The sequence below is a fragment of the Lonchura striata genome, chromosome 7, assembly GCF_046129695.1.
Source record: "Lonchura striata isolate bLonStr1 chromosome 7, bLonStr1.mat, whole genome shotgun sequence".
NCBI lineage: Eukaryota > Metazoa > Chordata > Aves > Passeriformes > Estrildidae > Lonchura > Lonchura striata.
The window spans coordinates 12,265,410-12,279,235 of NC_134609.1; the positions used below are offsets into that span (position 1 = coordinate 12,265,410).

Consider the following 13,826-nt stretch of genomic DNA (forward strand, 5'->3'; position numbering starts at 1 on the left):
GAAGGGAATTATTTTTTCCCCCCCTTGAATGTCAGTCTTTATGTTGCATGGTCATCATTTATTTCTGGAGGTCACACAGACCCTTGCCAAAGCTCTGTTTTTGCATTCAGCAGCCCTTTACTGTCTGGTACTGGAGGAGAGACAATTATAGGCTAGAGCATGGCCTCCCCTAACTGTTCTGAAGGGTTATTGTCCTCCACATGGAAAAGAAGAGTTGAGTTTATTTGTTTGCATTTTCCTTTGAAGTCCAAACCTTTCTCCACAGCTACTAGGTGGAACAGTTAATCTCCTGGTTTAGCACTGTGGGCAGTCTTCTTTCCTTCCAAGCTAGGGGGCTGACATTCACACTGTAGAACCAGCACACTTGTTCTCTCCTGCTCTCTGACCCCTTTTCTATTTTAATGAGGTTTTGTTCCCAGAGGGCTCACAGTACAAGTAGGCTGCTGGAAAAAGAGGTGTTTTCAGAAGAGTTGTGTTTGTCCACGTTATTGATGTCCAGGTTTTGGAGTTTAATTTTTTATCAAAATACTCTGTGAAAATGCTGTTCCTGCCCTAGGATTCTTGTCTTTGATATTTGCCTGCAAGAGTGAGCTTTTGGCCATTGTACCAGCCTGCCTCTTGTACAGACATGCATTGAACACATGCACGCTAGTACAGCAAGTATGTTCGAGTTGTTGCATCTGTTGGTACTTAAAACATTACAATAGAATCCAGTGGAATAAGCATGAATTATCCCTAATGTTGTGAAATGAGAACCAACAGGTGCTTGCTTCAAAATCCCAATGAGGCAGGAGAGAAGTAATTGGAAAAACAGCAGGTATCAACATGTCTACAAAGCTTTGTTACCTATCTAAAAAAAAATAGCTTTCTTCGTAGGATTCTTGATTTCTAACAAGCTTTCAGGGAGTGTCACATCTTGGGTTAAAATATTTAAAAAATGGACAAAGGATGTACACATAAATCTTGAGGCACAACTTCCTGGTAATATAGTTACAAAGAGACCCTGTACGTTAGAACCTTCCAGCTCTATAGAAAGCTTGTGGTGTTTGGTTCATGGGAGTACACAATGTCTTCCTCTGTGAAAAGGATAATTCTGGATTTCCTTCATCTCTTTGCAGTGTATGTTGCTCCTTGTATGTGTAATTGAATACTTTGATAAAGTGGAAGGTATATTAGAGAGCATAGCATTCTCTGTTCATGGTGAGTGAGATTGTCCTCTGGAAACTGCTGCTTCTGCAGGACACTGGAGACCTGCAGTCAGGAGTCTGCAGCTTCTTCCATGCAGCTTCCTCCCTCCAAAGTGTTACAGCAGTCTGGCTTTGCAGTGTGAACCTCAGTATTGTCCATGAGGGGCATTGTTCATGTTCACCCTGAGCTGAGGGCCACCAGGAGAGGTGTTTAAGCTTCCCATTTTTCCTAAATGGTGTCTATCTTCAGGTATGGATTTTGAGTTCTCATTTCTTTAAGTGTTAAAACTCAGAAATAAATAATGTCTATCTTATTAAAGCTCCTGTTTTGAGTTACTCTTCTGCTCAGTAATATAGACTTTTAAAAGTACAAGTTGTTTTCCCCCAGTGCTAAGCTTTGACAAGACAGAGAATGTTCAATGTTCTGTGTGTGTTAGCAGGACATCCTTAATGCTTCTGTTGTAGGATTTCTGTGTGTACGTGCTTATCTCTTTCCTAGCCCTACTGTAATGGGTGCTGCATCCCATTTGAAGTGTAGTCTTTTACCATGTCCATTTGCTTGTTGGAGCAGTACTGGCCCATTGACTGCTGAGGACAGTCTTTGGGTTGGTTAGTGTCTGGTTGGTGGCCTCACCATTGTGACCAGCATACTTCTCATCTGTTGCTGCTTATGCAGGAAACTTGTAATTTTAGCTCCACTCACTTTCTCACCCTGTACAGTTCTGACAGAAAAATTGTGCCAGTGTCTGCTTGAGGTAAGAGCATCTGGTCTTACTTGTGGCAAACAATGATTTCCTGTCCGTTGCAGTAGTGCAGAGCACAAATACCATGGCTTGAACACCCAGATTTTCAGCTTTGTGGTATCCTTTTCACTCCCACTTCCTACACAAATTATTCTACATCCAATGTAGGTTTAAAACAAGCACTGCATGCTGTACTTCTAACTGGAGTCTGCTGTCTGCTGCTGACCACATGCCATCTGGTTAGGCTGTTTCTCATGTTTCCTCCAGATAAGAAGACTGGTTTGTTTGATTGTTGAGTTTTCTGTTTGTCTCTTACAACCTTCTTGGAAATCAAGAAATCTTGAAATCTTTATGGAGATTTGAGAGAAAATATGTTTCAGTTTCTTCATTGGTTTTATCTGATGCAGGGTGACTTTGCACCATAAGACTGTTGTCACAGATATTCACAAAGTAGATAAGAATTGAAAGAGTATTTCTTCCACAAATAGGTTATTACAATAGTGTAAAACTTAATGGCTTTAAAGACATTGAGAAAAAAGCACCAACAGTTTGTCTTAATTTACTTTCTGTTCAAGGTAACTTTCCCCTTTTTTGGCTGGTATTCAGAGCTGACTGTGCTAGAATTCCCCATTGTTTGACAAGGATAGTGGGAGTTTCTATTACATAATATTACACTGGCTTGGGGGAGACATACACATCTTTCTCGTGTTTTATTCCCAGTAACACCATGAAAATGTGTGTTGGTGAATTTCTGATGCAAGGTACTTGCTGACTGAGCATAAATGAGAGAGGAATTATTTGATAGTCATGCATGGTGCTATGAGCATCTAGCTTGAGTTGTGTTGAGTTGATACTAAAAAAAAAGCACAGTTTTTGTTTCTCTAGCAATAGGCTCAAATCCTTCACTGAACAAAGTTTAGCACTAAAGTAGTGAGGATGTATGCATTTTACTTGGATCATACCATTTTGGAAGGCAGTGGGAGAAGCTTAGATCAGGAGGGGAGGACAGGAAAGAAATTTTTTTTTAAAAATTTCAATACTAGTGTGTCCACACAGGGGCTGTTTTGATAAATTTCCATAGATATTACTGCCCCCTCCACCAAATTCCTTTCCAAATTTTATTTGAAGCATTCCTGGCTTTCATTTTGCACTGTTGCTTCTATTTCAAGTGCTAATTCTGCTAATTGGTAGAGATTTCATCAGCTTGGCATTTGAGAACTTTTCCATTATCTTAAATAATGAATGATTTAAACTGCCTTGAATCTTAAATTCTGCCTGCTCACCAAACCTTTGTAGTGCTGCACTCATTTTCTTCAAGCAGAATTTGGATCCGGGCTGTTGGAGTAGCAGCAGGAAGGCCCAAGTTTTATCCCCAAGGAATATGGTTTTCAGCTTTCAAATCCAGAAAGTGAGGCTAGAAGATGCTGAGTGACGAGTTGCAGAGCCCCAGTAAGATACCACATATCTTGTGGTCATCACACTAGGTCCCAGGTATCTTTTTAAAATTCTAAATTTATGAGCAACATTGTGCATCTACCATTTTAAAATTTACTTTAGATAGTTCAAAATCAGATATATTTGTTTTCTTGTTCCCCTTTCTAACTGTAATCTGGAGTTGCCATCTACTGCAAGGTGAGAGGGGTTAAGGAGTGGGCTGGGGTAAACACGTGGATGGAGCTTAAGGACACTTTATGCTGAGTGTCCTTCCTCTAAGCTTGTCAGGGTCTGGACTCCCTGTAGTGAGTGTTACAGTCCTACTGCTGATTGATTTTTTTTTTTTTTTTTTTTTTTTGTCCCTGGGTAGCATTTCAAAGAGTTGTGTTCCCTTTTTTCCAAAGGGGTATTTCACTTCCTGCTGGTGTGAGAGGCTGTGTGTGTTTCCAGTTCTAGCAGGGCCTGTAAGACTAATTTCTGTAATCAGAATTTTTTAATGCACAAAGTCTTAATTTCAGTTAAGCATGTAATGGTAATTATTTTTTAATTAGTCATTCTCTAAGCTCTTTGTCAGTTTCTTTTTTTCTTTCTTGTTTACTTCTGACCACTTGGGTTTGTTACTAGGATTTACAAAATTATATCAGTAATGTTCCTCAGGCCCAATGTAACACTATGCAGATAGTAAATTGTCAAGCATGCTGTGGGATGCAGGAGATTTTTAACAGCATTCACTTGCAATGCTCTGCCAAGTCTGTTGATTTTCTACCTTGTCTTTCTGCCACATGCACTCTAGTTTTTTTCCCAGTAAAAGCTGAATAGCTTTACTACAGCTGAAAGGAGAACTTGACTGAAAGAGGAAAAATCCATTTATTTGGTTTAACAAGGTTAATGTTCTAAAATCTGCCCTATATATTACATAACTGCAAAGAGGTACCAAATACCATTTGTTCTGCTGTTTGTAAGAAATATTGCAGTAAAGTGTACATTTTATGCCTGATGTGTACTACTTGCCCTGCCCTTTGCCCAGTAAAGAGTATGTGGGGAAGGAAGAATGCTCTGTAAACTGGCATGGCTGCTGGGAAGCAGTTGGTGAAAGCATGTCTTAAACAGAGAAGGCACAGTAGCAACGAAAAGCAACCTATAAAATCTGCAAGGGTCAAGTACCATTCACACAATGACCAACAGGAATTAATGCTCCTATCTCTGTATCCAGACTTGTTATAATCTTAATGACATACTGTTTAAAGATTGTTTATGGTGAAGCTAAACAGGGAGAGCCCAAGTTCATCTGAACAGCAGAGTTTTGTGCTGAACTGTGTTATGGAAGACACCTGGGGAGTGCTTCAGATCTGTTTAAGTGCTGACATCCAGTAGCACATTATATCCACCTTTGATGCAGTCAGTTTTTTCACTGCATTGTTGTAATGCTTAGAAGCACCAACTGAGATCAAGGGTCTAGTGTGCTTAGTTAGTGGTGGTTAAGCAGAAAATCCCTGCCACTTAGCTTACAATTTAAATAGACAAGCTGACAAAAGGGCAAGAGAGAAGATGGATTGACAAAGATTACGTTATTTGCTCAGTATCACACAAAAGGGCTAAAGCAGAAGTAGAAATAGGACCTCCAATTTGCTCGTTCAAGATGACTCTCACTATGATCATCTGCTTTTAGTTCAACTTTTTTTTTCTACCATAAGTTCTGAAATTACTGTACTCTCCATAGGAATATGAGTTGCTGCAAGCATGATATTTTAACATAAATACTGTATCAGGCTGGGGGAGAACTGCATGTAGAAGCTGTCATAAAAAAAAATAGCCATATTAAGTTCCCAGGACTGTGAATGGGACCTTGCTTGGAATCACTCTAATCACTCTACTCCTTATAGTATGTTTCAGCGTGTGCTGTGGAATGATTTACGCTCGCCATTTCTAGTATGGCTGCCATGCTGAAGAGAAGGTGATTCTTCAGATTGTCTTCTGTCATCTGCTGACTTCTGTTGATTGTTACCTAAAGCAAGACTCTTCCTTAAGTTTCACCATAGAGAACCTGCTCCTCTTTGAGAGATGAACACCTAAAATTCACACACATAATAAAAATAGAACTGTAACAAACGGTCATCCCTAGGTTTGTTGTCTGTACTGCTTTGGGAGAATGTTTTGTCACTCAGATGTAGGGAAACCCTTAAAGTGATCAGTGAGATACTTTACCATAGGCTGTGTTGGCCTTTAACAATTTTTTTCATTCCCTGGGACATCTCTGCCCTGCCTAGTAGTTCTTAGAGAGTTCTGTTTTATGGAAGGGAAAGAGAACTCTATAACTAAACTTCTGTTCTCTTATTTACTTTGCTAAGTTGCAGTCACATTACAAGAAGAACAAAAAGCTTTGCTCACTCAGCTAGTCACCTTGGGCAGGTAACAGTAGATGGTTCTGATGCAGCTGTTAAGATATACTGGGAGATTGATCTGGTTTAGTAACTTCCTTGTATATGATTTGACTTAATGAATTTTGATGCTTTAGCACTTACTGCTAGTGCCTCATGTTGGCATTATCTAACCTGTCTTGTGGTTTAGTAGTACTTTCATGCATAACACAGACCTCACTTCCTGCCCTTTTCATACTGCAAACACAATGCACAGCTTTTCTTCCCTGTGTTTTTATAGTAGCCAGTAATAATGTGCTTTCTGGGATTTCTACACTACATCATGCCCTGTAATAGACTAACACTGTTTTAAATTTAGCTTGTACTCTAATTAAGTTCTGATCTGCAGAGGGTTCTGTTTCCTTCTGTGTTAGTGTAACTTGTGCCTCTGTGTAGGAGGGTGTTTGTTTTCTGCATGGCTTGGTTGATTATTTTCATATTGAACCTTTTGCTTGTATTCTAACATTTTCTATCCCTTTTATCTTTTGTAACTTACTGAAAGTCAGTATGAATTTCAAACGAGATTGTCTTTCTTAGAGACAGGTTTACCTCAGGATCCATATAGTTTGTTTTTGTCTGCTGCAGCTTACAGAATACATTAAAAGTAAAAACAGTGTTTTTTCACTGTTGTGAATTTTCACTTTTCCCAGTTAAAAATTCCCTGTTGTGATGGGGTACAAGGATTTCTCTGGGTTGATGGCAGTCTAAGCATTATATTCATGTGCTGGTAGTACATGCTATTTTAGTTCTAGCTTGAGGAAAAGCCTGTGGAGAAGCTAAATTGTCCTTAAAGAAATGAGAGGAAACAGAAATTTGTTAACCATGTAATGCAAGCCCTGTGTTGTGCCTCCATGAACCGGAAGATTTGTGATCCAAATGGCAAACAGATCAGAGTCTGTCTCTTCTGGAATTAAAGATCAGATGAGGCAGAAGCTTTGCTAGTTTGAGTCTGTTCATGCAGTGGCTGTGTGACTGTGGACTATATGCTGTGATTAGGAATGTGGTTCTGGGTATGAGGGGAACATGGGCACTTCTGCTTTCAAAGACATGCCAGTGTGTGTGTGCTTGAGCTCTGATGTGAGGATAGCAGGGATGAAGGCCAATATTGAAGGTAAGAGCTGTGAAGGCTCAGTAAGTGTGTGAAGTGGGAAGCTACAGCTCCATGGCCTGTTTTGTCTGTGGGCTGCTCTGGTAGTGTGCAGAGTCCAGAGCTACAGAACTGAGCCCACACCATCGTGGATTTTGACTGACAGGAGCTGTGCTGTCCTATACTACTCTGTGGGCTAGTCTGTAGTAAGCAGCAGAGAAATAGCCCAGATAGTACCAAAGGAGAAGGGCAGATGGAAAATGTACATGGAGACAGCAAGGGGAAAGCATAGCATTGTAATGTTGAAAGACCTGCCAGGCTCAGCTTGAACTGGATGACACTAAGAGTTTAGTGAAAGAGGAGAGAAGTGCATGCTGAGCTTCATTTACTGGAGAGTGCAATTTGGTGTGAAGGAGTCTCTGACGATGACTGAAGATGCCATTGAACAAGAGTAGAGTCCAAGAAGGTTGAGTAGTGTTTGAACTTGTTTGTTCTTCTCTAAGTATCTGAGAGTGCAAAGTGTTCTGGCTGTTGAGTGCTTCTATCTTTCTTGTTTGAGCATTAGTGCACCTTACCTCTCCAATCAGCCCCAAATTCTATGTGAGGGAGCCTTTCTCCTCCCCATGCTATGCACACAAGTTCCCTCTTCTTCTTTTAGTCCCTGCGTATGCCTTTCTGCTGTGACCTCCTCCCTACTCTCTAATTTAAGTTGCAAACATACTTCTGCATTCTCCAAATATGAACACACAGGGATTTCTGCCTACCTCTTCAGTTTGGCTGGCGAAGCTGCCCCATTTCCTGAGATGGGAGAGCACAGAGACACGCCCTTGTATCCCACATCTTGTGCATATATATTACTCTCTTTTCTTCTCTCCTTATGTCAGTGTGGGACACCTATGTCCTGACCTCAGTGTTTGAGGGGATGGGAGTCTTCAGCCCTGCCCTTTCCCCTGGTGTGTAGTTATGTGCTTTAATGGTGACTTCTCTCTCTGTTCCTTTTTTCCATGTCTGTGCATTTCTGCTGCTGCTTATACCTGCCTCAGGGGAGCTTTATTGGCAGGGGGGCCCTTGCTGGCACACTAATGTGTGAATAGTTTCTGTGCTTTTCTTCTCATCTCCTCTCTTCCCTTCTCTTTCCCTCTCTCAATGATGTGTCCAGAAAAGGAAGTCGAGCTCCAGTGTGCATTTGATGGTGAGCACCTCCCGTAAGCTGCCTGCGATTCGTGCCTCCGCCATTTTCCATGCCATGCACGCTCGGCTTGTGCTCATCACCCTACATAGCATGTCCGTGCAAGGGGGTGGCGGGGGGGATCAGGGTGCACTCAGGGGTCCATGTCCTCACCAGAAGGGCTCTGTGATCCTCTGGCCACGTACAGCTCCCATTTTGTGCAGAAAATCCAGCTGATGGCAACTCAGATTGACTTTGCCTGCTCTGAGTGTGAAATGAAAAAAGACAGTGCTTCTCCTGGGCTCAGCAGAGCAAGTGTGTGCCTTGCCTAGACATGAGGCTTTGTCATTCTGTTGCAGAGGTGCCAAAAAGAGGAACAGGTGCTTTACCTGGTGTTGGTGCCGTCATCCTTGATAGGAGTCTTGCAGTGTAGAACAAACTGGGAGTCACTCCAGATGTGGCAGAGACTTACGGGGCTCCACTGTTCAGATGAAATGTGTGGGTACAGCACCACTGGGCAGCTCAGAGCTGCCAGTCACTTCTTTTTATAGCATACTTACTGAAAAAGTTTGTCAGAGCCATTATAATCTACAACTTCCTTTTGTCCTCATCTTGTTTATGTATCCCAGCATGACCAAATACCCAGTAACTGCCCCCCATGTTCATTTCCTTTTTCATCCATCAAGGTGTTTGACATCTATAGAATTTATTTTAAAAGTAGTCAAATCCACTCTCAAGGGTCCAAAGAGGAAATTGGCCAGTGTCATATTGTCAGAAGTCATACACAGCCCAATGACACACTTCAACAGCAAGATATGAACAGTAACCAAAGGACAATAATTAGTTATTGTATTCCTGTGCACAGAAAAATAACAGAAGCTATTTCTCCCATTTCAGATAGAAGTGGGAATGTTGCAGTACCAAGACAGCAGAATAATTGTTTTTGCATTACTGCCTGGAAGATATTTCTCCTCTTCTGCCTTCAATGACACCTTAAAACTGTGTAAAAAAAACCCACAAAAAAAGCAATCCCAAAGTACTGCTTTGAAAATATGAAGTGAGTGACTAACTTTTCACCAGCCCTGCCTTTATGCGGGGCAGAAGTTTGCTTTGCCTTTCTTGCCCTTCTTTTTGCCCACTTCCCACTGCCAGCAATATTTAAATTCCCTTTGCATATTGTTTTAAAGCAGCTGGGATATGTAAACCATGTAAGCATCAGCCTCTGGAAACATGGAAGTAGTGAAAGTGGCCGAAAACAGAGACAGCCCATGTGTTGTTGGTAGTTACTTTCTCTTAGCTGGCTACATGTGTGTGTCCCTACAATATGAGCACTGGTCTGTTTTCTTTCTCTTGCACCCTCTGTGTTGCTCGTGCCTGTCTGTCTGTCTGTCTCTTGTCAAGCTCAGGAAATGTTACCAACTGCTGTGCCAAAACGAATCGTGTTACAGATCCTAAGAAGGGCCTAGCACCTTTTTAGGTGAATGGACCTCTTTGAGCTTGAGTTGTACAGAATTACCAAGGACTGTACCCTGGCCAGTGACTGATGTTGGCTGGCAGCAGCGGGGAGGGAGGGATAAGAGTTGGCTGTGCTGCCTGCACCTCTGGGAAGGAAAGGCCAGCTTCTTCCAGGGAATAGCACTTGGTTAGATGGCCACATGATGTGTGTGCAGGAAGCTCAATATGTCAGATACCTTCCTTCACCTGAGAAAGAACTATGAAAAACATGCAGGCTAAGCTGCCTCTAATTTCTGTGGGATAGCATCCTGTAGTAAAATGCTAAAGAATTCTGGACTAGCAAACATGATACTGGGTCTTCTTCAGCCCACTGGCTGGGGAAGAATATGGTGGGTGAGCTGGGTGCTCAGTGCAGAGTGGAAGGTGGGCTGTGTGCTTTGAGTATGTGGGGGTTTGCACTTTATAAGGCAACATAACACTCCTAACAGGCTGTTGTCAACTTTTTATTTGGAACAGTGGATGTTTGTTTAGGTTTTGGTTGTTTTGTTGGGTTTTTTTCCCCATTTGGCCTTAGGTATAAAGCCTAATTATTTTTGTATAGCGTCTTCCGTGCTAATTTTATTTTCTTATCCCAGTGAGCTAAGAAAAATGGGTTACCTTCCTCTCACTGGAAGATGTTTGGAAGATAGATCTCTGCATTAGGATCACTGTTTCTGAAGAAGTACAAGAGCCTCAGTGCTGTGTGGAAAGGTGGACCATTGTCAGAAGTTTGTGTTTGTGCCACAAAATAGCTTGGGATTAACTTTTTCAGGTTGATCTGCTCCTCTTCGACATCCACAGTGACTTGTCATCTCTTCTGCCATCAGGCTGGAAATACATGCATAAAACAAAACTCTTGGAAGGCCAGAGTCTTAGGATAATGCAGAGATGTATAGAAAGAGGCAGCAAACCATAATTTCTATGGTATTTCTCCTTTCTTAGGTTAGAGTTTGAGTGTAAATGTTTGGGGTTTTTTCCCAGACTTCTAAAGAGTTCATTTCTGCCTCTCTCTCTTCTACTTCCTCCCCCTCCACCTGCCGCATCTTCCTCTTTTGTTTCTCCCCTATCCCTCTCCAAAAGGGATAGTTAAGCCAAGACCTGTTGCTTGTGAAGAAAAGACAAATTGTTAGTAGGTGTTTTTTAATTCTCGGTCTTATAAGATCTGTCACTGGTTGACAAAATTATACCTTTGGCAGATGTTTTCTAGCATTTGACGTCTCCATTCTTTGTGTTGTTTGTGGTGTGGTGATGAGGGCCTGATGTTTTTCAGTATGAGTTTGCACTCCCTGAGTGAGATAGAGAGCCACTGCAACGAGGACACACCACTGTGAGCTCCCCTGGTGCCCTGACCTGTAGAATAAGGAGTGTGACTGAGGCTCCTCAGAGACAATTTTGACCTTGCTGCTGGTGCCTATCAGGAAGAGATGTAGACCTGTGTGGGGGTCACAGGTGGGCTGGATTTGTGGGCTAGGAACCCTGTACTTATGGAAAAGTTTGGCTTCCTACAAACATAGACTTGGCTCATTCCTGACATACATGACTCAATGGGATGATTCTTTTCAGCAAGCTGGTGATGGCCTCACTGTTGTGCTGTATGAATGCAGGAAATGGAGATTTTATTTTTCTACCACAGCTACAGGAGAGTCAGAAGAGGGGAAAGATGAAAAGCTGCTGGGCACCATCCAGAGAACTTTATTCTTGTGGAACTGTATGACTTTTTCCTTATGTCCCAGTCCCATTCCTTTCAATATTGTGGTCCTGAAAGTCTCTTTGTTCAGGTCACAGCAGGGATACAACATATCACACATTACCTTTTCTCTACCTTTTCTAGGGCTGACCACATTTTTACTTGGCTCAGTAGATTCCCTGGAGCTCTCAGCAATATCACATAATGTTTCTGTATACTTTGGGACACCTCAGACTTGACTCCCATTTGTTTGAGACTATGACTACTGCGTGTCTCTCACTTCTGTAGTCTCTTTCTCTCAGGACAGCTGCCATGTCTCATTTTCCTTCACCAGATATTTTTTGTTAGTGCTCATTGGAGGATTCTCCCCACCCCTTTGGCTGCTGCCTTTTTGCCTTCTGTTTCCTTCCTTATAGCTCTAGCAGTCCAGAATTTTGGTACATACCTTACAACTTCTGTTGCCTCTGGGGGAAGGATGATGTCCAGCAACTGGGGCAGCACTCCTCCTTCCTCCCCCTTCTTGGTGATTGAGCCTGTGGGGAGGGTCGGGTCTGAGGAGATGGTTGGGGTTGAAACAATACTGTCATTTTCTTGCTGCCTCTGCTGCCCAGCATGAGAACTAAAACCATGTTTTTCTGTCTCAGCCACAGAGCAACAACAAAACCAGTATAGTAAGCACTGCAAAAGAAACACCCCCAGTGCAGACGTCCATGGTATCTTCCCCAAATGCTATTTTTTTTCCTGTTTGGTTTAATTTTTATTCTGTCCTCTCCCGTTCTCCTCCCAAACCCCTTCCCAAGTGCTGCTTGTGGCACCCTGTTTCAGCTTTGTTTTGGCTTCGTTCTGTCTGTGTCCCTGTGCTGCTGTGGGGTCTGATCACAGCCTCACAGGCTTTGGGATGGGGTTGCTGAGCAGAGCTGTGGTTGGATGTGGGGATTGCAGCTTGCCTGGATTTCCCCGTGTGCCACCCCTGTATAGTTCTGCGTGTGTCCCGTTCAACTGTTCCTGCTGGCTTTGGGGAGGATGGTTTTGAAGAAGAGAGTGTCAAGCTCCACCCACTCTCCAATGCTCAGGAAATGGAGGGCGGGCTTCAGGACACTAGATAATAAAGGGCAGACAAAGGGTTTTTAGAAGAATCCTTTGCTGGCCTATTTGGCCTGCCCAGTTGAGTAGCTGATCCTCCTGCAGCTCACTGACTTGCTGGGCTGCCACTTTCTGTTTGGCCTGTGTTCAAGCTCTGTAGTGCCAGTTCAGTGCCAGTGCCAAGAACATTGAACAGCACAGCTTGGGTGTGTGGCCTGCCTCAGTAGCCGTGGAAGATCAGGCAGCACTGCAGCGGGTGGCAGAGGCAGATGGGTGAGTGTACAGCACTGCCCAGCACCATCCCTGCTGCCCTTGCAGAGCCACCCAGCAAGAGCAGCAGCAGTGGGAGGAGATGGAGCAGGATCCTGAAGTCTTGTCCTGGTAATGAAAGGATGAGTGCAGGAGCTAGTTAGCACCCATAGGCCCGGTAGCTGCTCTTTGTTGTCTGTCTCTGGAGAGTTGGATTTGGTGTTTTTGGGGCATGGGAAGGTGGGATTTGGTGTTGGGGTTTTTTTGTTGTAGAATGAAGAATTCTTGGGACACTTCATAATTTTCTGCTTTCCTTTCACTAGCTTTTTCATTATGTTTTTGATATTGAGAGATCCTTTCTAAATTATTAAATATGGTTGTTATTGAAATTGGAGCTAATTTCAGAGACTTTTAGAAAAATGTGCCTTTTTTCACAGTTCCTTAGCAACTCCTCTCTGAGAGGCATTGAGGTGGTCTGGTTCACCCCATTTTTATTATGGAAATTATGAATGTCCCCTTTTTAGGGTAAAATACCCAGCAATCTTTCCAAAAAACTGGGAGACAAAGGCCCCAGCCCAGTATTATCCTTTCTTCCCCCTCTCCTGAAGCATTTTCCAGTGAGGATGCTGCTGAGGGGTCCTTACCTCATGAAGGGCTGCAGAGGTGCAGACGGGCTGCTTGGTTGCCCCCTGGTGTCTGTGCCAGCCTGGTTCACTGGGAGCGAATTGGGAATTAGGGGCAGTTGCAGGGAAGCTGGGGGCTTTGTCTCCTTGTGACTGTAGCTTTTAGTGCAGCCTCTCTTTTAATGAAACCTGTGCAGGAAGTGTGTGCGCACGCACGCAGGCACACGTGTGCTGTTTGGAGTTTGTGATTTGATTTGACTTTTTTTAATGTCAGTCACCTTTTCTCCACTTGCTGGGGAGTGAAAGTGAATTACAGAATTCTTTGGAACTAGAGTTTAATGATTCTTCCATCCTTTCCTAGGAGCCTCAAACAACTGTTGTCCATAATGCTACAGATGGCATAAAGGTAAGGGATGGGAGTGTTGCCAGAAAAACCTGTGCTTCTCTCTTGTTCTTGTCTTCATGTGTCTTAATTCAGTTTCTACCTTTCCAATGTCTGGTTTGTAGCATTCTCCTGAATACTGCTGACAATAGACTAGGAGGGTTGTGCTATATGGCTGTGGATCTCTGAAAGAGGCTGAATAAAGACAACTACTTGTTCAGATAGTAACACATCTTTCCTATTGTGGTGTATAACCAGCACTCTCTTTCATA

General features: G+C 42.9%; 1 protein-coding gene across 17 annotated transcripts in view; it reads left to right on the forward strand.

Annotated features, from left to right (window-relative positions):
- The window catches only part of CAMK2G (calcium/calmodulin dependent protein kinase II gamma), a 119,044-nt gene that overhangs the window by 91,093 nt on the left and 14,125 nt on the right, over positions 1 to 13,826 (forward strand). For 5 of the 17 annotated variants that reach the window (XM_031505230.2, XM_031505224.2, XM_021548901.3 and 2 more), the window contains 3 exons: positions 8,028 to 8,060; positions 11,862 to 11,930; positions 13,534 to 13,578. In XM_031505230.2, the coding sequence (XP_031361090.1) occupies positions 8,028 to 8,060; positions 11,862 to 11,930; positions 13,534 to 13,578 (147 nt within the window). The remainder of the gene's footprint in view (positions 1 to 8,027; positions 8,061 to 11,861; positions 11,931 to 13,533; positions 13,579 to 13,826) is intronic. The other 12 variants (XM_031505225.2, XM_021548920.3, XM_031505228.2 and 9 more) reach the window with 3 other exon arrangements.